The sequence below is a fragment of the Typopeltis vanoorti genome, chromosome 2, assembly GCF_054136105.1.
Source record: "Typopeltis vanoorti isolate ZY-2024b chromosome 2, IOZ_Tvanoo_1.0, whole genome shotgun sequence".
In the NCBI taxonomy this organism is placed as follows: Eukaryota; Metazoa; Arthropoda; class Arachnida; order Uropygi; family Thelyphonidae; genus Typopeltis; species Typopeltis vanoorti.
The window spans coordinates 90,554,226-90,580,000 of NC_143550.1; the positions used below are offsets into that span (position 1 = coordinate 90,554,226).

A 25,775-nucleotide genomic window follows, 5' to 3' on the forward strand; every position below is an offset into this window, starting at 1 on the left:
TGGTGATGTTAATCTTAGCTCTGCTTTATGCAGATGATGTTATACTTCTAACTAAATCTAGCACAAGTCTGCAAGATTACCTGACTAAATTGAATAACTGTTGTAGTAAATTTGGTATGAAAATCAGCAATAGGAGCCTCCATAGCTCAATCAATATAGACGAAGCTCTTTGGTCGGAAAGACCTGGGTTCGATTCTTCCCGTCAGTGATGTGAGGAACCTTTATCTGGTTTCTTTCAACTAAAGGTGAGTTAGCTGGCCTCATACAGAGGTAGGGGTTTTTTTCACCTGTAAACTTGGGTTTTTATTCCCCCAGAACAGGCAAACCAGCCCATGAATACATGCATCTACAGACATAGGACACACCAGGAGGCATAGGGCTAACCACTTTATCCTAGTGGTTAAGTGTAGAAAAATTCTCGACACTGCAAGGTAAAAGAGGAGGGAAAGAATAATAATAAGAAGAAAATCAGCAATAAAAAGACAAAGCCAATGAAAATAGTCAGAAATGTTGAAAACATCAACTGCATTCTGAATGGTGAACCTATAGAACGTAAGCATTTCAGCTAATTTATGTTAAAGATACTAATAAATTATATACTTGGTTTTAAACCTTTAAACAAGGAAGCAATTCCTTGTGAAATATATTCACGTCTGAGCTACTTGTATATAGAAGCTAATGACTTCACATCACTTATCTTAGTATGTATCCCATAATGCAAAGCACACACGCACCCTTTTGGACGTGTTAAGTTGCTATGCATAATGGGAAGGGTGACTACCCAGACCGGTTTCGGCCTTTATTGAGGTCTCATTTGACAGAACAGCTGAAAGAATATGCAGGACAACCTGAAAGTCTTGCATCCACACATGTTCTTGAACTCAAACGATGGGACTTTTCAGCTATTTAGGCATCATTTTAGTGAAGATGGTAAATTAAATATGGAAATAGACAATAGAATTAGTAAAGCTGGTATGGTAGGAAGTCGGCTGAATAATTTTGTATGGAATAAGAGAGAAATTTGTCAAAACACTAAATTAGCTGTATACAAGACAATGTTAAAACCAATTTTAACTTATGGATCGGAATGCAGGGTTAGAAATATAACACCTTAACCAAAGACTGGAGATTATAGATATGTGAGTTCTAAGAAAGATTAGGAGAGTCAATAGATAGCATCAGTGGCAGTATCTATTAAAAATGAGGAGATTAGGAAAAAACTTAATTGTTAGCATTCAGAAATGTATTAGCAGAGCTAATCTCAGGTTATATGCTCACTGTCCCATTCACTCACTCTTTCCTCTCCCATTCTGTTTAAGAATGGGAGAGGAAAGATTAGCAAAAATAAATGTTCTTTGCCAAGTTGGCAGAGAAATTGCAATGATCATCTGTGTGAGGAATATATATCAGGAATTTGATAAATGATTTTATTCCCTGCATATTGAAAGAACTCTGGAATTTTCTTTGACCTGATCAATTAATTTAATCTCATAATATGATTTTAACTTACTATGCTGGTCACCCTTGTTTGTGTTTTGTACTATCAGCATATTTCCTCCATTTTATTATTTTATTTATTTATGTATTTATTTATTTTATTTTATTTCATTTCATTCCTGCTTAATGATGCCATGGATCCATTTATCACTCACATGGTTTATCCTCCTGAATACAAGTATGCTTTAAGACACTGCTTCTGTTAAATACCACTTGACCATTTTCTATATACTGCTAACATTTCATTGCAGTTTCTTAGGCTGTGGCACTGTCTGTTCCAAATTGCTGCCTAATCTGTTAAAATCACTAACTCTGTACTTCCATATATATATCCTTCATTAACTGAAAATTCCATTTGTTTATTTTCAGTGATGATTTACAATGATATTTGTTCATAAGTAGCTGATGATGATAACATATTAATAAATATGAAAATTAGTTCAGTATAATATTTTTTTTCTCCTTTTAGTTAGCAGGTGTCATCTCATGCATGTTTCTACTGGTGGTGCTTCTGGCTTTAGCCCCGCTGTTTTATACACTTCCTAAAGTAAGTTCTTTAAACTTTACTGCTAAATGTACAGTAGCATGTACATACTACCTTTGCAAAAATTATGGCGATTAGATAATACCAAAAAGTTTGGTATTATCTAAAAGATAAAATTTGTGAGTTGCTTATCTAAGAAATAATTTTTTATTCCAGTATTTCACTATCTATATAAATAGGTTTATAATGCTATTCCATTAGAACTGGATTTCGTCAGATCATTAACATTTCCAGACAGTATGTCCTAATGCATTGATTCAGTTCCTGTTCCAAAGGTACATTATATATAATGAACCAGGACAATGACAGGCAAGATGTCATTGTTTAAGAAATTCAGCATGAGGACGTTGTTTTAATGATACACATATAACATGACACCACTTTTACTTTTTTAAATAATCCATTGTTTGTGTTCTATTTTGTATTCAACTTTCTGATTCCACTGATAATGACCTGTAATTTTCAGGTTGAAATATATGGCTTTTAAATATATTATTTACTCTTTATCTTGTATTATAGTGTTAATTTATGAATCAGCATGAGGGACTTGGTAAGATACAGTGTGTGTGTGTGTGTGTGTGTGTGTGTGTGTGTGTGTGTGAGAGAGAGAGAGAGATGTATTCACTAAAGAAAGTGAGTGATTTGTGGGTAATGAGCAAAAATAGTGAGACAGGAGTGTTGGGAGTTGTGTGTATGAGTATGAGAAGTGTGCATCTCAAAAAAGAGTGCAATATGGTGAATATTGGTGGGGAAAAAAAATGCGAAAGTGTGAATGTTGCAGAGAATGAAGAGAGTCGTACAAAAATAAGTAGCAATGACGAAAATATGAAAGGCAAAAGCAAGTCAAAAGAAAGATGGCACAAAAGAAGTAAAGAAAGATTAGGAGAATAGCAAGGTGGTTTTAATAACTGAAATAATGTGTATTAGGGTAGTCTTTCACAGGCCAAGCATAAGCTACAGCATTTGGAGAAGCATGTGGTAAGTGATAAGACAGAGAAGAGTAAGATAGGAGAAGTGAGAAGGAAAAGTAAGGAGACTATTAATCGTTGAAAAAGGCAGAGTAAGGAAACAATGTATGATTATTCCATGATTATTATTATGTGACACCTCCAAGGAGTCCAAAGATTCATCATGGGAGGGCACTCTACTCCGCTCCTCTACACATATCTAACCATCTCCTTTACTACTTAATTTTCTCCTATTTTTTGTCTGTAAATTGCATATGTTTTGAACACTGATGCCAGTATGTGGGATGAAAGACCTGAGTTTCAGGGAGGAAAAAACCCTGTTGGTTATTTCATGTTACTCATTTCTATGGAGATAATCTTTTCAAATGTTCTATATATTACTATATTAAATTGTACTAGACAAGAAACTATGTTCTTTTTTTAATACTTTACCCAAGTATGAATAAACAAAAGTTTGCATGTGGAGTATTTTTCACCACTAAGCTACTAGTTGGTGAAAATACTCAAATTTCCTCAGTATCCCATAATGCACAACACACACCTTCTTTCAGACATGTATAATGTTTTGCATTATAGAACGCTTAGTCATGAGGATACCTCATATGCAAACTTTGTTTGCCTGATTAGAGGTATACTTGATGAGTACGTGACAAAATTATGCTTTTGTAGTGTGAAGGTTAAAGATATTAGCGACACTGTCACATTAAAAAAAGGGAGGGTAAATTTAATAACTTTGGCTGAAACAAAGGATTTAAAAGATGAGAATGATAAAATGTGAGAGGATATGAAAAAGAGTTACTGGAAGAAGTGTAAAACATAAGGTTTGTAGGTCTCTTTCCATAGATATTGTTTTCAATCGAAGGTGAGTTAGCCGATCTCCTATGGAGGTAGCAAAGATTTTTTTCCCCCAGAAACTCGAGTTTTTCATCCTGCATACAGACAAATCGGCCCTTCAGAATACACACAATTTACAGACAAAAAAAATACTAGCTATGGTGGCGGGCAGTAGATGGCACTGAAGTTGATGATTGGCAGTAGATGTTTGGTGTGTGGTGGAGACAGAGTTGTACAATAGGTGTCCTCCCGTGATGAGTCTTCGGATTCCTTGGAGGTGTCACAAATAATAATAATAATAATAATATGATAGCGGTGAAAAGAAGAGCCGTGATTGCAAATGGCATAATGTATAACTTGTTTAGGAAGAATAGTGTAAAGTTTTTAGATATTTTGATACAGAGGTCGAAATGGTCAGTGTTATTTTCATAATTATAAGTAACATAATCACTCCAACATGTGCTTTTTTTTCTTCCATAAATTCTTCATAATGTGCATGCTGACCACCATGCAACCTTAAAAGAAATAAGTAATAAGTAAAACTGATGGAAAGAACATGGCATTATCAGATTCTATATATATTTCATATAACAACATTAAACTTGCACTGGAGGAAATATATAAAAATACTACTAAGAAAATCAAAATATACACACACAGAAGTCAAAATCTTTGGATAACACAAAACATAATTGTGGATATAAAGCTGCAAAGAGATATCTGAAAATCGATGGCATCAGACCAAATATATCAAACAACATGCAGCTAGCATGGGCTTGAATATACTAATAATAATAAAATCTTTCAAACTGAATTACACCCAGCATGCTAAACACACCTATATAAATATGGGAAAAGAAATTCACTTAATAATTATAAACTATAGCTACACCAAATTATGGAGCAGATTAACAAATTCACGTATGCAGAAAAATTTCATATTATATATCAGAAGAATAAGAGAACAACTCTTGGAACATTTTACAGATGCAATTAATGGCACCTCAGATAAAAAACAGAATTATCATGGTTGTGTTTATTGACTTGACTTCATCCATGAAACTTTATTAGAAAAGTTGAGACATATTTGATTAGGAGGGCTCTGCACATATGGTTTAGAAATTACCTTTGCAGTGCTTGCCACTTGGTAATACTATAAATTAAAGATGCCAAAAAATTATATTCTTGGTTTAATCCTTTATCCAAGTGTAAGTAAACAAAGTTTTGCATCTGAACTATTTTCAGGACTAGGCAACTCGTATAAAGAAGATAATGACTTCACATCACTTGCCTTAGTATCCCATAATGCAAAGCACATATTGAATTACCTTACAGACATGTATTGGACTCTTCTCATAATGCATAGCACATATCACATAGCGTTATACATGTCTGTAAGGATATGTGCAACAAATACAAGTAAATCTACCACCATTACTTTAGTTGAAATAATATGATACCTTGGAATTTACCTTGATGCAGATATGAACTAGAATAGCCACATAAATGCCAGCCTGGTTGGCCGAGTGGTTAGCATATCTACTCTCCAGCCAAAAGGCTGCTGGTTCGAATCCCACCATAAGCATGGATATTTGTGATTATCTATGAAAATAGTGGTGGTGGTGATAGGCAGTAGATGGCATTGGTAGTGATGATGGTAGTTGTAGTTGATGGGTGGAGATGGGGAGTAGCAGAGTGAGTGCCCTCCCTTGATTAGTCTTTGGACTCCTTGGAGGTGTCACGTAATAATAATAATAATAATAATAAATCATCTACAATGCAAAAGAGCTTTAAGCCTATGAACAAGAAATATGTTCTCTACATTCCTTACAGAATTAATGAGATGCACTACATGCAATGTGTTCAGACTTTTCAGTTCAGTAATACATCATCACATTACTAAGTATGTGTGTGTGCATGTGTTGGTGTGTGTTTCACATCCCACTGCACTAATGTACGGAGGCTGTTCAATAAGTTATAAGACTATATTTATACAGAAAACAGATTACCTTTAATCGTCATCATTTACATGGTCTTTTTCGAAGTAACTACCGTGAGACACGATGCATTTGTCCCAACATTGCGTCCACTTCTTAAACACATGTGAAAGTCCGTTTTTTGAGAGTTCTTTCAAAACTGCCTCTGCAGCTTTTACACATGCTTTGTTGCTTTCGAAATGGCAGCCTCTTAGTGGTTTCTTGAGCTGAGGAAACAGCCAGAAATCGCACGGTGCGAGATCAGGACTGTATGGAGGGTGTGGTAGGATATCTGTGTTATTCTTCTGCAAAACGTCCACTACACAACCAGCAATATGTGGCCTTGCATTATCGTGGTGCAACAAGAAGCCATTCTTCAGTGGATGCTTCCTTTTGACATGCTGTACCATTGTCCGTAAAACATCCGCATGGTATGAGCCATTTACAGTATTCCCGGGTTCTACAGCGTGTTGGTAAACAATGCCTTCGTAGTCAAAAAAAACATTATGGTCATAACTTTACCAGCCGATTTTACCGTTTTTGCTTTCTTGGGGGTAGGTGAAGACAGATGCTTCCATTCACTGCTTTGTTGTTTCATTGTAGGGTCATAGTGATACAACCAAGCTTCATCTGCTGTAATGATGCATTTTAAGAAGTTGTCGCCTTCTTGTTCCAGTCTTTCTTTCCATTCTATGCACATATCCACTCGATGCTGCATTTGCTCCAGTGTCAAGAGTTTGGGAATCCATCGGGCACAAACACGTTTCAGTCCCAAATGTTCAGCCATGATTGAGTGAACACTTCCCACAGAAATATTCAGGACAACATGCAGCTGGTGTACTCTAATTCTGTGATCCTCCTTGATGATAATCGCTTCTGTGTTGATTATTGTCTCTGTGATGGACATTGAATGTCTTCCCTCATGTTCAAGATCTTCCACATTTTGTCTTCCTTCCTTAAAAGTTTTATGCCAGCGAAAAACACTTGCCCTTGACATTGCTTTATTGTGGAAAGCTTTGCGTATCATGTTAAAAGTGTCCGATGCCTATTTTTGCAAATGCACACAAAATGTAACCACATAACACTGTTCCAAGGATGCTTCCATTTCAACGACTGGTTGTAGCTTGTAGGTGCGCCAAAACAAGCTTGTGTTTAGTCACGTGACACTCTGGCACATCAGCCCGTATACGCCATCTATCAACCACTTTTGTTAATACAGACAGCAACATTTCTTTATTCCACAGAAATTAATATTGTGATGAGTGGTTTCGCGACAGTAAAATTAGTCTTATTACTTATTGAACAGCCCTCGTAGTATACATTAGATCTATTAACTGTCAATTTACTTCCAATACAGCAAAAAACTAATAAACAATAACTACCCAGTGTTATCCCAAACAGTAACTGAGATTGACAGAAAAAAAAATCATTTATTGCAACTACAGCATTGTAAATGCATAAAAAATTACAACACTTTACTTTAAAATTTGTAAAAAAAAATAATTACATGAATACAAAATTTTACATGAAATAAATTTCATGTAAAATTTTGTTGTACCTATATGCATAACTATGTGTAGGTATATCATACTCTGTGATATGCCATACATTCTCTATGGTATAGAGAATGTATGGTATGAACTATCTAGTTTCCTTTCCCTAACACTCACTTTCCTAGGGAACAACAATCTCTCCAGATATCTGCATTCTTACTCACTTGCATTCCTCTCTCTCTCTCTCCCCCTTCTCCAACACTCACTTTTTATTCTCTCATTGACCTGTCTTCCTTTTTAAAATCTCTCTCTCTCCCTCTTTTGCTCTCTAAGCATCCTACTCTTGCTTGACTTTCACTCACCCCAAAAACATTATCCTCCAAATATATATTCCCATTCTCACTACCTAATGTTATATCCATCTCCATGTCACTCTTGTCTTCCTGACTCACTATCATGTTACCAATATCTCTCTGTCAATGTTGACTCAGTGATTTCTTATTCACTACTACTGCTGCTACTAAAACCAGGAACACTGACACAGAGATCACCTAGCTCTTACAATTGTCTGCATTTTATGCTAAGACATACATTCCCACTATCTCTTAACTGCCACATTTTCAATTGCTGTGCCTGCAACATGTGTACACAGCATGCTACAAAATCGTTAAAATACTGTGCAAAATGTAGTGCTTAAATGGTGGTGGACTGGATGACAACTTGTCAGTTACCCAATATATGGCAGTTGCCATTATTGAAAGTGATAGTACAACATGCACAGACACAGGATCAATTTCTACAACCTAAATTCTGTGGAGAATGTGGATAAATGGAACACATTACTGGAATATGCTGTTAATACAGGGAGTGTTAAGGATTTTAAAATTCACTGTGATAAATATGTTGTCAGCTGAATGAAAATTTGATGATAATGATTTGGCTGACTCCATAGAAGTTGTAGTAGTAGTAATAATAATAATAGAGGATATAATGATGCAAAATAATAAAGGAGCAAAATAATGGCGGTGGTGTCCTATTAACTAATTTATGCTCCTGGAATATTAAGTAAAGGCTGTTGGAGTGGTTGCTTAGAGTGTGAATGCTAGACTAAATCAATTAGAAAACTGAGAATTTTTAAAGAGAACAGTATGTTTTTAACAAAAGACCATATTTTGTTAAAAGATGGTCTTCTTTCAGTAAGCAGGTTACATTTCATAATAAGGTGATTGATGTATTGAACAGGATGCATATGCAGTAATTTTTCTGGATTTTGAAAAGTGTTTGATAGAATACCAGGTCATAAGTTGAAATTGAAGAAACTGATAGGAGATTAGTGGACTGGATAGTTAGTTGACATATATTAGTGAATTAGGTTTGGGGAAGCAGCAATTCCTTTATATAAGAAGGATAATTCAAAAAAGGAAAGGAGGGATACTGAACTGATAAAAATTATCACAGAGAATTCTGTTGTAAGGATCAATTTAAGGGACTTGTCAGGCTGGAGATTTCAGAAGATGAGCAGTGATATCAGTTTGGTGTTTCAAGTGTAAAGTTTTGCACTTGCACTCGAGGAAATGGAATACATTGTGCTACGTTCGTGAAGCTGCTCCAGACAAGGGATCATTTTGTACATTGTAATTCTTAAGCTTATAGAAGTAAAAGTCTCAAAAGATGGTTATTGTACTGAGAAGAACACTAATAAGTTGGAATAATAATGTGATTTTGCTATTATATAAAGCATATGTAGATCAAATCTTTCCTGAAGAAGGCTAGAGGCAGGTAACCAAGATTATATCACGATTGTGGGATATTGAGTATAAGGATAGATTCAAAACTTGGCAGATAGTTATAAAGGTGATGTGATTAAGATGTACTAGTTTAATAATTATTGCAAGAAGCTTAACAGATATAGGGGAGATATGACAATAGGTGCTGAGCAAGATAATCCTTAGAAGCTACTATATAAAAATTATTATTATTATTATTCGTGACACCTCCAAGGAGTCCGAAGACTCATCGTGGGAGGACACCTACAACTGTCTCAACTACTACACCGAACCTCTACTACAAATCATCTCCATCAACGCCATCTACCGCCCACCTCTACCACAATAAGGGAATGAAAAGTAGATATTTTGCATGAAAGATGTGGCAAATGCTTTGAGTGTGGGTAATGTGAGTATAGAGCAATGGAAGAATCTCCTGTGATGAATCTAGCAATACTGGTGAGGGCTATATTAGTTCTGAGTAGGACTGATAATACTAACACTAATAACTTGATTATGCAGTCCAAATGCTATTTTGAGAAATCTGAATCATTAATATTTCATTTCATATTTAAATTTTTATATCTATAACAGTGAAGTTGCATTTAAATTTCAAAACTTAAAAATCAAGAATAAGAGGGGGGGGGAGTGATTTTTCTTGCTTGATCCTAAATACCTATTGATTCCTACAATTTATGATTTTTAGTGTATTTTATCTGCAGTCATATTAGTTGCACTGAAAGGAATGTTTCTACAAGTGAAAGATTTAAAGCAAGCGTGGAATATTTCTCGTTTGGATGCTGTAAGTGATATTTAATTATATCTACTCCTTATTATTATTATTTCTTTTTTTTTTTTAATGTAGCAGTATATTTTACTGACATGGGACCTGTTAAGAATTTATTCTGAAATATGCTTCTTGTTGATTGATTACTAAAAGTTCAATTAAACGTTTTTATCTTTGTGAAGAGATTTTATGAGTGTATTATAATTTATCTGTCTGAAGGTTTTTTATGACTATAGGATAAACTATAATTATACAGGATGTTTTAAATTAAAGTATTCCTATTCAGAACAATCTGTAGAGAGAGAGAGAGAGAGAGAGAGAGCCAATAGACAAAATACTCCCAAACTTGGTGAGTATCCTAACCAGATCATGGGGAAGATACTTTGAACAATAAAAAAATTTGTTAAAAAATGACTGATAGGGGAAATATGATACTGTGAGTGAGAAAAGATAGTGAATTTTGCATGCCATGTGAGTCATAAGATGGTATAAAAGAAGTGACACTGACTCTACAGTCATTCAACTTGCCTTGCTTGTGAAGTATTTCTATATGAATGGGAGAAATGCTGTAGCTGCACTTCACATACAGATGTCTAAGATGTGTGAAAAGATCCAAAGACATCATCTTTAGATGCAGTGCAATGCATGATTCATTGATTTGAAGAGACAGGGAGTTTGATAGTCTAACTAGGAAGATGGCTTAAATCTGAAATTCTGCAAATGACTGAAGATGCTGAGCAGTTGTTGAGCAGTCAAATGAGAAAGCTGTAGGTTCACGCATTGCATGTGCAAGACAGTTAGATTTGATATGGAGAACTCTGCATGAACTCCAGTGGTATGGAGAACTCTGCATAAGGCATTGCAATGCTACCAATATTAACTCAGCCATACCCAAGAGTTGCAAACAAGAGATTCCAGCATCCGAGAAATGTTTGTGTGAACAGGTAAACACTCAAAATTACTGCAGCTGGGCTACAGAGAATCCCTGCACATTTCAACAAGTTCTCTTACATTTGCTAAAGGTCATAGTATGAATAAGATTTACAGCCAAGTTCACAGGGTATTTATTTTTCTTCAAAGAAATCTATCAAACTAGACCTATGACCTGCAGTCACAGTCTCGCGTTATCAGGACATGTTATGCAGTTTCACGATCCTGCAACTCCAGCAAAGATGATGCCTGAACAAAACAATGTTGATGCGAGATGGACATGTTCCCAAATAGGATGTGAAGTTCAACATGCAGCAACATTTCACACAGGATCACCAAAAAGCATTGTATATTGTGGTAAAGTTCCCAACCCGGCAGATTTGAAAGACAGAATCACACATCATGTGCAAAACTTTTTTACAGATCAGTTGCATTCTACTGTAGACAATACTGTATGGTAATATCAGCTATTGGTCCTGCACAAAGGCCAACACAATGAATGTCACTTCCATTGATCATCCAGATCTCCTTGACAGCTCCTTGCAGCATGTAACTTCTGCGTGATATCTTTTTTTGGTATCACATCTTCTTCTTGGCTTCGTGTGTTAGGCAATTGTTTGTCTGTAACATTTTCAAGGGTTTAAAAAAGTCTTCTGCTCATCTCTCCTCTTGGAGCTACAGCGACCAAGCTGGTCCCCGGGTGGTGGATATGGGAATGACCATCAGAAATGGTGGTTGGCTGTAAATACACAATAAGCAGTCCAGGACCAAATTGGGCATGTCTGGAGGCCCTAAGATGGCAGCCCCATCACCAGACTAGGCTGCGGATGGTTAGTAACCAGCCCAGCTGACAAATTCTTATACTCACAAATTGCAAGGGAATAAAAACCAGACAGCCCAAATGGATAATGAAATGGAATTGGAAAAAAAGGTCTATGAACTGGATACAGATCAGAACAGTTTTGTATCACATTATTTTATAAAATGTGTGAAGTAAACATCATCAAATAACTTTGTTTATCATTGACTCTGAATCTACTCACAATCACATACCATTCAATTCACATTAATTTAATTTTCTACTGCTGACAGTGTCATATTTCCTCTGTTTATTTTTGAAAATTATTGTCAAACATCTCTTCTTCATGATCTGGTAAGGTACCCACCAGATTTAAGGGTGGTTTGTCTTCTGGTTCTCTCTACAGATAGCTCTGAACAGAGGTACTTGAATTTAAACATCCTGTATATTTGCATAAAAGAGCATTATTATTAAATATTTACCATCTGAAAATATTATTTTTTTACAATAATTAACATGTCAATTGCAACTAGTTATCTTAGCAGCTACTAGCTCACATCAGCATGACCAGTAACTCATACGTGATTGATTATGTCAGTGATGGTTTGTAATTCAAGCCAAATACTAAACTACTAATGGTTGACCAGATACAGATGCTGGCATACTGACATTGCCAGATACTTATTTAGTCATTCTGGTAGAAGAGTATCATACAGGCACTACAAAGAGCATGCCACTTCTTTTGATCTCTGTCTAGTACCTTGGTATCATTGCATCCTACTCCTCCCTCTATCTCAATTTGTTTTGGATGTGATGTTCTTCTCTCATGTTTGCTTAGATCTTCCTCCAGTCTTTCCTCTGTAGTCTTTCTTGTCAGAATTTATTTGGATATCTTTCATTTTCAATTCTGTAAACAAATTTTGGATGTGATGTTCTTCTCTCATGTTTGCTTAGATCTTCCTCCAGTCTTTCCTCTGTAGTCTTTCTTGTCAGAATTTATTTGGATATCTTTCATTTTAAATTCTGTAAACAAATCCAGACCATATGAGTTGATTCCTGGATAATAACTTTTAGTAGTTTTATTCCTAAACTTTTTTTTTTGCTTCATTTCTTGCCAGATACTGTAATTAGTAATTACACATTTGCATTAATTCCCAAATATTTATTCATTTACTGTAATTGTCAAATATTTCTCAAATCAATCCCCTTTCCTGTCTTTCAGTGTGAAAGATATTTCACTTTTTGAATCCAGAAATATAAATCTAGAAACCAATATTGCCAGTGCTGGAAAGGTCATATAGATTTCTGAAAGAAAAGCATTTGTCATATTGCAGTAATTTTAGATATAATTTAGGAAACATTCGGCAATATTAAAAAGAATAGGAAGAGAATTAGTATAATTGCAAGAAAGATAATATTGATAAAATTTGATTTTATCAGTATTATCTGGCTCCGAAGTACTTTCTACTCAAATTCCATATTATTATTATTATCCTAAGACTCCCATGGAGTCAAAGGCTCACCTAGGAGGTCCCTTTTGTCATACACATACACACAGCTCATCATACCATGCCTTTAACATATTCAAATTCTCTGCAAACACCATACTCTCAGGCAATGCGTTCCAATCATTCACAACTCTCCATGCAGAAAACCTGCTTCTCACACTCACCTTATATGGTTTCCAGAGATGGCCTCTTGTTCTCCTCCAGTCTCCCATCATTTTATGAAAAACCTCTTCAATGATAATCCTATAACAACTCCTCGTCAACTTGTATGTCTCTATCATATCACCTCTCGTCCTCCTATCCAACAGGCTCTGCGAATTGCATCATCTCACTCTTTCTTCATATTCAACATTCCAGAGATCAAAAACTATTTTGGTCCATTGCTTCTGGACCCTCTCCAACATCCCTTCATCTTTTTTGAAAATGAGGTGACCAAATCTGTGCCATATGTGACCTAGAGCCTTATATACAATGGAACCAGAACCTCTTTACTTTTACAAGTCGGTGTCCTCCACATCATTACCAGAATTTGTTGTGCTGTCCTTACAATTTTGGCATTATGCTAAATTTCAGATCCTTATTCACCATCACTCTAAGATCTCTTATTTACTTCACCTCCAACAATATATCCCCACCAAAAGTAAATTATACATCCCATCTTTGTTTTCCAAATTTTAAAACCTTATATTTTACAACATTGAACTAGTGTCACTTAGTTTATTCAAGTCTGCTTGTAAGACCACAATGTCTGTGCTACTCCTCATAGTTCGTCACAACTTTGCATCCCTACAAACAACTGCATATATATCCCCTAATCAAATCTTACCCAATATCATTAACATACATGTTAAACAGGAATTGCCCTAAAACAGACTGCTGAGTTACACCACTAGTGACTTTCCTGTTCTGGGATATTGCTCTCCCATAAACAACTTTTTGATACCTATCAGACAGCCAATCTCCAGTCAAATACACTATCAACTAACCTGCTCTAGTTTGACTATCAACTTATCATGCAGTAACCTATCAAAAGCCTTTATAAAGTTTAAGTATACTACTGTGCAGGGCTGCCTAGAGAAATTTCCAGGCCCGTGACAAGTCTGTGGTCCGGGCCCCACTTTTCTCAGCAGTTAAACTATTAGCACATTGTTTACTTGAAATTTCAACATCTTGGTGTTCTTCCGTCTTCAAATAGTTCAGTAGTAAATGCTTGTTTTTTAAATCTTTTGCCTTCTTGTAAATCTTCTTGTAAGACCACAATGTCTGTTCTACTCCTCACAATTCGCCACAACTTTGCATCATCTACAAACAACTGTATATACGAGGTGGTATCAAAACGTTTTGGGACTAGCTCCGTTTAAGAGAAATTACTTTATTTATCTACGTTTTCACACTATCACCTTCAAAATAGTCCCCTTGCATATCAATACAGCGCTCCCAGTGTTCTTGCCACTTCTGGAATGTGTCCCGGAAGTCTTCTTTTCGAAGCACGTCAACCACCTTCTGCAATTTGCTCTGGATCTCTGCAATGGTGTCAAAACAGTGATCTTTGAGCTGGATCTTCATCTTTTGGAAGAGGGCGAAGTCTGCAGAAGCCAAATCTGGCGAGTATGGGTGGGTGCGGAAGTGAGATCATGTTTTTTCTGGTGAGAAACTCGTGTGTAAGGAGAGCTCAGTGACAGGGTGCATTGTCATCATGGAGCATCCAGTTTTTCGCGCCCCACAGATCTGGTCACTTTCGCCGAATGTCCTCCCTCAGACGCCTTAAAACCTGGCAGTAGAACTCGCTATTGATGGTCTGGCTCCTGAGGACGAATTCTCGATGCACAATGCCGCGAATGTCGAAAAAGATGATGAGCATGCACTTGGTCGAGCTGCAGACCTGCCTTGTCTTTTTCGTTCGTGGAGATGATGGGATCTTCCACTGTAAAGACTGTTGCTTCATCTCAGGGTCGTACCCATACACCAGAGTTTCATCACCAGTAATGATCCTCGAATTTCATGTTTGCTCTTTGTTCTAACTTGCTGTCCATGATGAAATCCCAGATGTTGTAACGCAGGAGGTCAGAATAGCATCAGTTGCACAGCTCCCTATGTACACAGGACGATGTCTTTTGGCACACTGACTTATGAAGGTAGGTGCTCCCTGTGACTGTGCATGCAGCCTTGTGCTGCCATCTGTTGGCATGTTACAAACCTAGTCTCGAAACATTTTGACACCATCTCGGATATCCCCTAATCAAATCTTACCCAATATCATTAACATACAGGTTAAACAGGAATTGCCCTAAAACAGACTCCTGAGTTACACCACTAGTGACTTTCCAGTTCTGGGATATTGCTCTCCCATATACAACTTTTTGATACCTATCAGACAGCCAATCTCCAGTCAAATACACTATCAACTAACCTGCTCTAGTTTGACTATCAACTTATCATGCAGTAACCTATCAAAAGCCTTTGTAAAGTTTAAGTATACTACTGTGCAGGGCTACCTAGAGAAATTTCCAGGCCCCACTTTTGTTAGCAATTAAACTATTAGCACATTGTTTACTTGAAATTTCAATATCTTGGTGTTCTTCCATCTTCAAATAGTTCAGTAGTAAATGCTTGTTTTTTAAATCTTCTTTTGCCTTCTCATGATCCCTTTTCTCCTTTTGTTTTTGATTTCCAGATTTATGATGATACATTTCTGTTGGTCAAATTTTTATTATTAAAAATATAATTTTAATAATTAAAAAATCAAATTAATAAGAATACTTACTTTTATTTTTCAGCACACGGCCTACTCTATACAGTTGCACAATTTACAATCACAAAACCTTCATCTATCAAAATACTAACAAGAACAAAGCATTTTGGCAGGGAACATTACTGTGAATGCAATTGCTAGCTAGCGCTCGCACAAATGCCTATTGACGTCATCACCCGCTATAACTACAGCGATCCACATTGAGAGAATCAGCATCTTCCGGACACTTGTGGCGAGCTAAAAAGTATAGCCATCCGTCTAAAACAAAACACAGTATCATTCTCGATGTGCCATTATCCTTTATCATTGTTGTATTATTACGAGAATTAAAACCATGCATTATAAACACAGGTATGTGACATGTCGGGGCCCTTTTCAATGCCGGGCCTGTGACAAAAGTCTCAGATGTCACCCCCTCTCGGTGGCCCTGCTACTATGTATCCATCTCCTACATCCAATGCTGCCGTTACCTTATTGTAATAAGTAAGAAGATTATTAAAACATGACTCTCCTTTAGAAAATTCATGCTGTCCATCCGAGATAATACTATTGTTGTCAATCCAATTCTGAATCCTAATTCTCACCAGCCTTTCCAACACTTTAACCACAACACCTGACACACAGATTGGACTGTTTGAAGTTTTTTTCCACTTGGTTAGACTATAACAAATTTAGTTTAATCCTTTAACCAAGTGTAAGCAAACAAAGTTTGCACCTGAAGTATCTTCAGGACTGAGGCAACTTGTGATAAAGGTGAACCAAGCTCTCATCACTCCTTGTCTTAATATCTCACATAATGCAAAGCGCATCTCCTTGCAGACATGTATAATGCTATGCATTTAGGGAAGAGCCACTACCCAAATCGGTTTCGACCTTTATTGAGGTCTCGTCAGTGGGAGCCAGACCCAGAAGTGGTGATACTAAGGCAGAAGCAATGGAGAAATCATATATACCTATTCCTTATTTACCTTCTCCATTGCTTCTGCCTTAGAATCACCACTTCTGGGTCTGGCTCCCACTAACGAGACCTCAATAAAGGTCAAAACCAGTCTGGGTAGTGGCTCTTCCCTTAATGCATAGCATAATACATGTCTGCAAGGAGATGAGCTTTGCACTATGGGAGATATTAAGACAAGGAGTGATGAGAGCTTGGTCCACCTTTACCATGAGTTGCCTTAGTCCTGAAGATACTTCAGGCGCAAACTTTGTTTGCTTACACTTGGATAAAGGATTAAACTAAATTTATTATAGTCTAACCAAGTGAAAAAACTTCCAACATCTTTCTCTAAATCCAGAGTAATTTAATAATAAGGTGGTACACCTTTTGGCAATTTGTATAGGTAAATATGACTTCTCCATTGCTTCTGCCTTAGTATCACTACTTCTGGATCTGGCTCCCATTGCCAAGACCTCAATAAAGGTCGAAACTGGTTGGAAGCTTGGGTGATGAATGGCAATGCTGTAGCCCATGAAGTTTTAACTGAGGCTTGGCTGTTGCTCAGGTCCTGGGTGGGTGGGGGGGGGGGTAATGAATGGCAATGCTGTATCTCATGAAGTTAACTGAGGCATGGCTGTTGCTGTTACCCTCTCAGATGAGCAAATGAACAGCTCTGCTCAGTGGTGGGGTGAGCCTGCCATGGTGTAGAGCCAACCAGTTCTGAGAGTTCTTCTCAGTGGCAGGGTGAGCCTGTTGCTGAGGGGAACAATGCTGAGTTTTTGGAGTTTGACCTGTACTTGAACATTTAATAAAGGTCGAAACCGGTCTGGATAGTGGCCCTTCCCTTAATGCATAGCATTATACATGGCCACAAGGAGATGCACTTTGCATTATGGGAGATATTAAGACAAGGAGTGATGAGAGCTTGGTCCACCTTTACCACGAGCTGCCTCAGTTCTGAAGATACTTCAGGCACAAACTTTGTTTGCTTACACTTGGATAAAGGATTAAACTAAATTTATTATAGATGGGACTGTAATTTGATGCTTGAATTCTGTCACCTCCTTTATCTTGCCTTCCTTCCTCCTTGGGAACTTGACCCACTGTAAGACTATTAAACAAATATGTCAAAGCAGATGTTAATTTACTGGCACATTCCTTTAAAATACATGGTGATTTATCATCTAGTCCCACAGCCTTGTTAATATCTAATTTGCTTAATTCTCCATTTCTTCTTGCTCACTCACAGTCTCTCCTCTTCATCATCCACTGCTCTCAAACTCTCCATTTTCACATTCACAGAGATGAAACACCTTTATGACCTGCTCATTATTTATCTCAACTATATACTCCACAGCAGTTGTCCTTATACCATTTTCTCCAATTAGTACCATCCTACCATAATCATTCTTATTTTTGCTGGATTCGTAATCAAAAGAACTCCCTAGGATTTTTTTGGCTTCATTAACAAACTTGCTCATGCTGATCTTTTGCTACCTTTATGAACTGGGTCACCCTCCTTGCCTGTTCTTTGCATTGCTCATGGAATTGATTATTATCACTTCTCTTGTGTTGCCTCTATAATGCCTTTTTACTCTGTATTGCATGGTTAATCTCATCATTCATCCATTTCACACCTACCTTATTTTAGGAGATTAATGCTGCTTTGGAATACATTTAGACATTGCTTCTACTTGATATTCTTGAATATCACCCAGCAGCATTGATCTCCTTTCCACCCAACTCCTCATTCCATGTTCTACAGCTGCAAGCTGTCTCCTGAGATTCTCATAATCACCAGTCTTGTAGTACCATGTATACCCTTTCCTCATGGAAGTCCTCACATGGTTAGAAACCACCCAAGTAATCACTTGATGTTCACTATCACCAAATGGAGGGAGATTTCACACCTCATTTATAATAACATCCTCTGATGAGACAATCATATCCAAGACCCTCGGTTCTTTTGTGCCCTGTGTTACATACTGCCTGAGTTGGTTGTCCCTCAAAAACTAAAGAAATTCATTTTCTTTCAACTCGAAGTAATTCCAGTTGCTGTTTTGTCTTGTCATCTACAGGGGGGGGACTGAAAAGTTCTGATAAACAGCTAGAACAAAATTATATTAAAGCAACTGATACAACCACAAGAAAGAACATATCTTAAAACCCCTTTAAACAAATTATTAAAATTATTAAAATTTGATAAAATTTTAATAATAACCTATAGTACATTAGTACTGTATATGGATAGTGGGATGGGAAAGGAAAAACTTTTTTACATTTGATTTAAAAGTCTGTATATTGTATTCCTTTGGAAATACATTAGGGTTGTTCCATAGTACAGCAGTAGCAGGGATGGAGGAGGAAAAGAAACTTGTTCTGTGGGTTTCAAGGTATGCTGTGAAAGGATGTTGGGTTGCCTCCATTCTATCACCACCCTTATGTAGTGCACCATTTTATCCTCCTTTCGCTTCTCAGAACTTGCCTCAGGTTAATGGCATAGCCATTTCCATTTGTGCATTCACTTAAAACATGAATACATCCTCTTTATTCACTTTTAAGAAATTTCAACAACATTTCTCACCCCCCCCTCCTTATCTCTCTAGGAAATATCCTGCTGCTTTTAGCAAGGCTGGAACACCATATAAAGTGATCATTAAATAGCTGAACTATGTCATCTGCCTTGGTTACCTGACAACTGTCTCCATCCAACAAACACAGTCATTTTTCTCCCTACTGTGCACATAGTGAAAAAAAGCTCCTTTTCAAAGTAAACTTTATATTAGGGTGTAGATTCCTAAGAAGAGTTCTTGAAATCCTCCAATTCTTTGTTTGAACTGAACAGACAGTGAAAATATTGTCAACATCACATCAAAGCTTTAGGTTTTTGATGTATCTATGGCTTTATTTTCAAACGATTCCATAAATGAATTAGCCAGAACTGGAGATCTGGGGAGTTGTGGAAATCATAGTAAGAACTTGTTTGTTTCTGACCAGTAACTAATCTTAAATAGAAACAACAAAAAAAGTATTTTCTGCACAGTGTCTGAACTGGATGCTGTATAGAAAATATGTTGAAAGACCCACCACATAAGTCTTTTGATAGCATGAAGGTCTCACTGACATCCATTCTCCTTTGTCCAGACTGCCAGTCTGTCCAAATCATCCTGCAAAATTTTAACATCATCTGTATTAACTATTGCTCTACCCAACTCTGCATCATTGGCAAACAATATACAAGTTAAATAGTAGTGGTCCAAGAACAGAACTGTGTGCAGGATTTTACTCCTGAATAAACTACTCTCTGATATCTCTCCATCAACCACCACCATCTTATCCACCTCACCAACCCTATATCCATCCCCCATATACTTCAGTTTACTGATTAGAATTCCATGTGGTATTTTGTCAAAGGTTTTTTCAAAGTCCAGCAGTATTGCTGTATACCCATTACCTTTACCAAACTCAGCTGTCACTGTATTATAAAATTTGAGGCAGTTACTGAGGCATGACCTACCCTTCACAAAATCATATTGCCTCCCATACAGTATCCAATTTCAATCTATCCATTCCTGTATTTTACTCTTGACCAACTTCTCCAATATTTTGACAACAACACCTGATATGCTGATTGGTCAGTAACTTGCTACATCAGTCTTGGTTATGCAATGGAACTATTTTCCTCTCTTTCTATCCCCTAGGGCAGGGGTTCCCAACCCTATGCCTGCAGGCACCATGGCGCCTGTCGACCAATTTGTGTGTTCCCGCCGCTGTGCCGTATAGTTTGAAATAATCACGCAACAATTCATGGCATGCCATATGAGGCATGCGTTAATGACACATGACAAGTATTAAATGCATACAATGTAAAGTAGACACACATTCAAAGTTGTTCGTTCCAGTTTAAGAACTGGAATATCATCATATTCTCCTAATTATGAAGCACTGACCAATGAAATGCAATGCCAAAGATCACACTCACTTACATATATATATTTAAATTTTTATATAATGTAAACCATCAATTTTTATTTTGGTTTAACCAATAAGAATACAATTTGGTCTGCTAAATCCAAAATTGCCAGCCCATCCTCGTTAGTTCAGTATCCAGGTAGATACCCAACAGGGTGCACCACGAGAAGGTGAGGATTGGACATTAGGTCAGAAGCCCTGGTCGGTTCTCCACATTCCTTTAAAGGCTATGTAGAGGTCTCCTCTCAGTTATACAGCTTTGACAAATAACAGACTGATTTGGAGGAAAATTGTAGATAAGAAGTTAGTAATGATGTAATTTTTTTTTTCATGTAGTACTATCATATCCTGTACACCCCTTGAGGGTACATGGCAGGAATTTGATGATGATGATATAATGTAAACTTTTAAGTAATAAAACATTTGATTATAATGTAAACTTTGTATGTATTCATTTAACAAATGAATTCAAAAAATTTGCTTGAAAAAATAGATGGTGCCCATCGCCCTATCGGTATTTTAGAATGTGCTCTAGGAAACAAAAAGGTTGGGAACCCCTGCCCTAGGGACTAACCCAGAGCTGAGACTTAGATTAAACAATGTGGTCGACAATGATGGCAGGTCTATAGCAATAGCCCACTAAATATCTAAAGTTTACTTTTCATCTCAGACCATACTGCTTCAGCAACTGTTCACTCTTTTTTTCCTTTGTACATCTCTTCCTTCCTCTCTCTCTCTCTCTCCCTCCCTCCCTCCTTAAGCAGGCACAAAGTACTATCATGAAGAGCACTCTACTGCTCCCCTGTTTTTCCTATCTTCATCTGCATTCATCACACAGCATCCTCATTCAGCCATGTTTCTTGTGTACCATCAGTTTTCAGGCAAATGAACTCATTCTGCAATAAAATCCTCTTCATTTTATATCATATTGCTGGGATTAGCAAAAGTGTAGCAATTAATTTCCTGCTCCACATGAAAGCTGTAACTTCTCACAGCAGACTTCAACCTTCTATTTATCATAACCTATCTTGTCCCCCCCCCACCTTACTGACTGCTATGTGTATGAGGCTACTGCTTATTCATATTGACCCTCATGCATTCATTCACTACTGCTTTTAGTCTCCATTTTCCCTACACTCCATTTACCTATCTCTCATTTCAATTAGTTTCTCATTATTCTTTTCCCCCTGTTCATTTATCACCACTAATTTTTTAGTCTCTTCTGCTGTTTCATATTTCCTCTTACTTAACTTTCTTGTTTACTTTTAACTACTTTACAGACAATTTGCAGTATATTCAGGTACAATCCATGACTTCTTTTGCATTTTCATCTGGCCTTCAAATTCATCCTGCACATTCATAAACTTCCTTCTCCTCACACACAACTTCATTATTCTCAGTAACTTTCTCATATCCATTCTTGCCTTCTTCTTCTGTCCGTTCAAATCGTTCATTCCTAGAATTATCATTAATTCTTTTGATCATTTATCCCTCATAAACAAAGACTTAAATCACTTGCTCATCCTCTCTTCTGGCAAACTGTATACATGCTTCTATTCACTATACTTCTAATAATTTAATCTTCATATAAATTAGAAGTATGGTGAATTATTCATTGTCTTTCATTCACCACTTATGAATTATTCATTGTCTTTCTTCTTGAAGGTTTTCAGTTGATTATTTTGCGCGCTTTCATTTCCATTTACCAATCATCTAATCCCATTCCTGTATATTTCATTCCCTTTCCTGACTTTGCAAACTATAATTGCAATAATATGTTTGTTGAAGAATATTGCCATGATAGGTTAACTGAAAAATATTTGCATAATTTTGTTAAACTATGTTTTTTTTCAAATGAAAGTTATGCTATTTATTTAATTTCTTCACATACACTTTGTTTGTTTCCTCTGCTCTTTTCTTGAGCTTTATATTCATATAATATTCAAACTGAAAAATATATAAAGAAATGCAAAACAGAAAAAAAAGCATGCTCATAAAATATGAATTTTTAAACTTCTGTATATGATAATATGAAGAAATTTATGAACCCTGATATTAATTTTTTTAGTTGATTTGGTTGGTGACATTTCTCTCAGTAGTCCTGATGGATGTAGATTATGGTCTGCTTATTGGTGTTTCCTTCTCCATTCTAACTGTTATAGTTCGATCTGTAATGTAAGTAAGAGAATTTAGTTATATTTTTTTATTGAATTTCATTCATTAAACCAAAAATATTTCTAATGACAAGTTATAATCAACAGACTTCCACAGAGACAGAAGACTGCATATGAAAGATCTCTGCTGTCAGATACTAGTCATCAAACTTCACCTTAAACTCATTCATAGTTTACATGATGTCACACTCTCAGACAAAGCATTCCACTTTTTTTAAGCCACTCTGTCACACTCTAAGCAAACATCCTGCTCCTCACCTCCCTGCCCACACCCTCTTTATATACAACTTCTAGAGTTAATCACTTTGAAAAATCTACTCCATGAAAAATTTCTTATATATTAATCTGATAGATCATCTTCCTATCTCCTCCGTATCCAAACTGTGAGTGATACTCTTCAAGTACCTATCAAACATGCTTTCCACAATATGTTGGGTCTTGCATATTGTGAAGACCAAGCATAGTGTGGAGATTACATAAAACATATTGGAAATTGTATTTGCATATTGTAAACCACAACTTCCTGAGCATCTGGTGTTTAATCTAGCTGCACACACACTTTACTGTATTGTGCCTGGAGAGGAGTCTGAGTGGTGGAATGTGAGTGGGGGTGGCATTGACAAGGAAATTGGGTATACTCTCTCTCTCTCTGTATAGGCAACATCATGTTCAACATCAGTTTTATTTGAACAACAATAAATTGATATTCTTCTCACATATTTCTTTTTACTGCTTGTCCCTATTTTCTTTCCATTAATCACCAAAACTGTGGTCCAAAATCTATCTCAGCTTACTACTTTTACACATTCACATCTGACCTCCAGTTTCTAACTAAAAACCTGAAAGAAATTTCAACAACCACCACAATTGTATTTGCATATTGTAAACTGATCTCAATATCACAATATCTCAATTGTCCAAACTACACTCTGAATTACTCCATCTGCAACAAGAGTGATATCCATGTCTTTATGCAATTTAGTATTCTGTGCCAGAGAATGCCAAATCTATAATCCTTAATCCTGTTCATTTATATTCATCTGCTATCTTTACTGTTCTCCATATTTTGGAAAAACGCTGATTTCTTTGACTTTCTGTCACAAAAGCTTGACTGTCTACAGACTAACTACCCAAGCAATAAAGCCATCTTCCCAGGTAATGACTTTACCTGGGAAGATGGCTTTCCCAGGTAAAGTATGTAGAGAGTCTAATTGCTATAGGTAATTAGACTCTAAATTACTTCCTTTTTTCCAATTCCACTAACCAAACTAGAAAAGATATAGAAGTATTTGCCATGAGCAATAATCTAATGCATATTATCCATCTACCAACCAATAGCAGATAACCCTCTTCACTTTCCTTCCAAATATAATGTCAAAGATATCTCTAATCCTGGTGACTCAGATCATAATTTTTTTAAGATTCCTCTCCCACAGAATATTCTTCACTCAGTCATTCTCAACATCATGTACTTTTGCTATAGCAGAATCAAGATGATCTCTGGGACTTCTTCTTTTCTATGGTTAACTGTTTTTCACTCTCTTGATCTAAATGCTTTCTCTGAGCAAGTTACTGAAATTATTCTCACTAGAATGGAAGCATTAATGCTTTGCTTTATTATAATTCCTGCCCACTAACCAAGTCATGGTTACATAACAGGTATGCCAAGGTAGTGCAACAGGAATATTCAGTATGTTGCAAGTGGCTTAGTACAGTTACATCATGTACTTTCTGATGGAGAAGGATGCAACAAATTATTTCATACTTTATTTGTATTTTGGCTGCATGTGACAAATCGCAATGTGTTATTTCTGTTGAAATCAAAACTATGTAGAAGGGGAAAAGAATCTGTTGTTTAAGGATATACAAATAACCAATAATTAAGAGAAATTCTATGTTTGGGTGGTATATTTAAATTACCAAAGATGTAATGAATTATATGTGAACCCACACTGATGAGTGAAATACAAAATCACTAGAAAGTAAACTTAATTATAAACACAAATGAGCAACATCATGCAGGTAAAAGAATAGAGTAACATGGGATTGCTTCAAGCAAAATTAAAAAAGATCTTATAGTGAAGAGACCAGATACATACACAATTTTGAGGATTATGAATAAGGAGGTAAAAGAAAAACTTAAACTTGAAATTATTTGAGATAAAACCTAGCTAGACTTTTCCAAAACTTATAGCAAAATAGTAAAGACACTAAAACTGATATAATGCTAATTATACAGCAGAAGAAATAACACAGAAAATTCAACAAACAATACATTAAAGTAAATCAGGAAAATTCCTTGAGAAGTTGGAATAAATAAGAATGAGAAATAATGAATGAATAAGTTGGAATAAATTAGAATGATCTAAGTGGACATAAGAAGGATGTGAGGACGGATATCAGGAGGCTATTGAGAAGAGTGAAAGATAACAGTGTAGTAGGAAAGGTTGTCAGTGTGTTGCCCAGATATGATGATGAGTTGCAACAGAGAGCCAAAATCATGAGTAGTATGCTAACAGAGTATGTGAGGCGAAGGGAGTAGAGTTTGTGAATGTATGGCATGTGTTTGAGGGAAGAATGAAATTATACAGGTGTGATGGGGTTGCATTTAAATGGCTTTGGAGTGAGTGTACAGGAGAAAGTGTTGCTGGATGAAAGTATAGTGTGTGGAAGTACAGCATGATGCATGCCAGAGATTAGAAGAAAGAGATGAAGGGAAAAATCAGGAGAGTGGCACTGAAGAGACAGAAGTGTTTGGCAGTAGAAACAGTAGTAGTAGTGTGTGAGAAAGAGGAAGAGAGAAAAGGAATACAAGAGGAACAGGGAAAAGGGGGGAGC

The 25,775-nt window shown here is 36.4% G+C and overlaps 1 protein-coding gene across 2 annotated transcripts in view; it reads left to right on the forward strand.

Annotated features, from left to right (window-relative positions):
- Positions 1-25,775, forward strand: part of LOC150109242 (prestin-like) — a 276,267-nt gene that overhangs the window by 207,889 nt on the left and 42,603 nt on the right. For both annotated transcript variants that reach the window (XM_090406632.1, XM_090406638.1), the window contains exons 11-13: positions 1,967-2,044; positions 9,785-9,880; positions 22,832-22,938. In XM_090406632.1, coding sequence (XP_090262758.1) covers positions 1,967-2,044; positions 9,785-9,880; positions 22,832-22,938 — 281 coding nt within the window. The remainder of the gene's footprint in view (positions 1-1,966; positions 2,045-9,784; positions 9,881-22,831; positions 22,939-25,775) is intronic.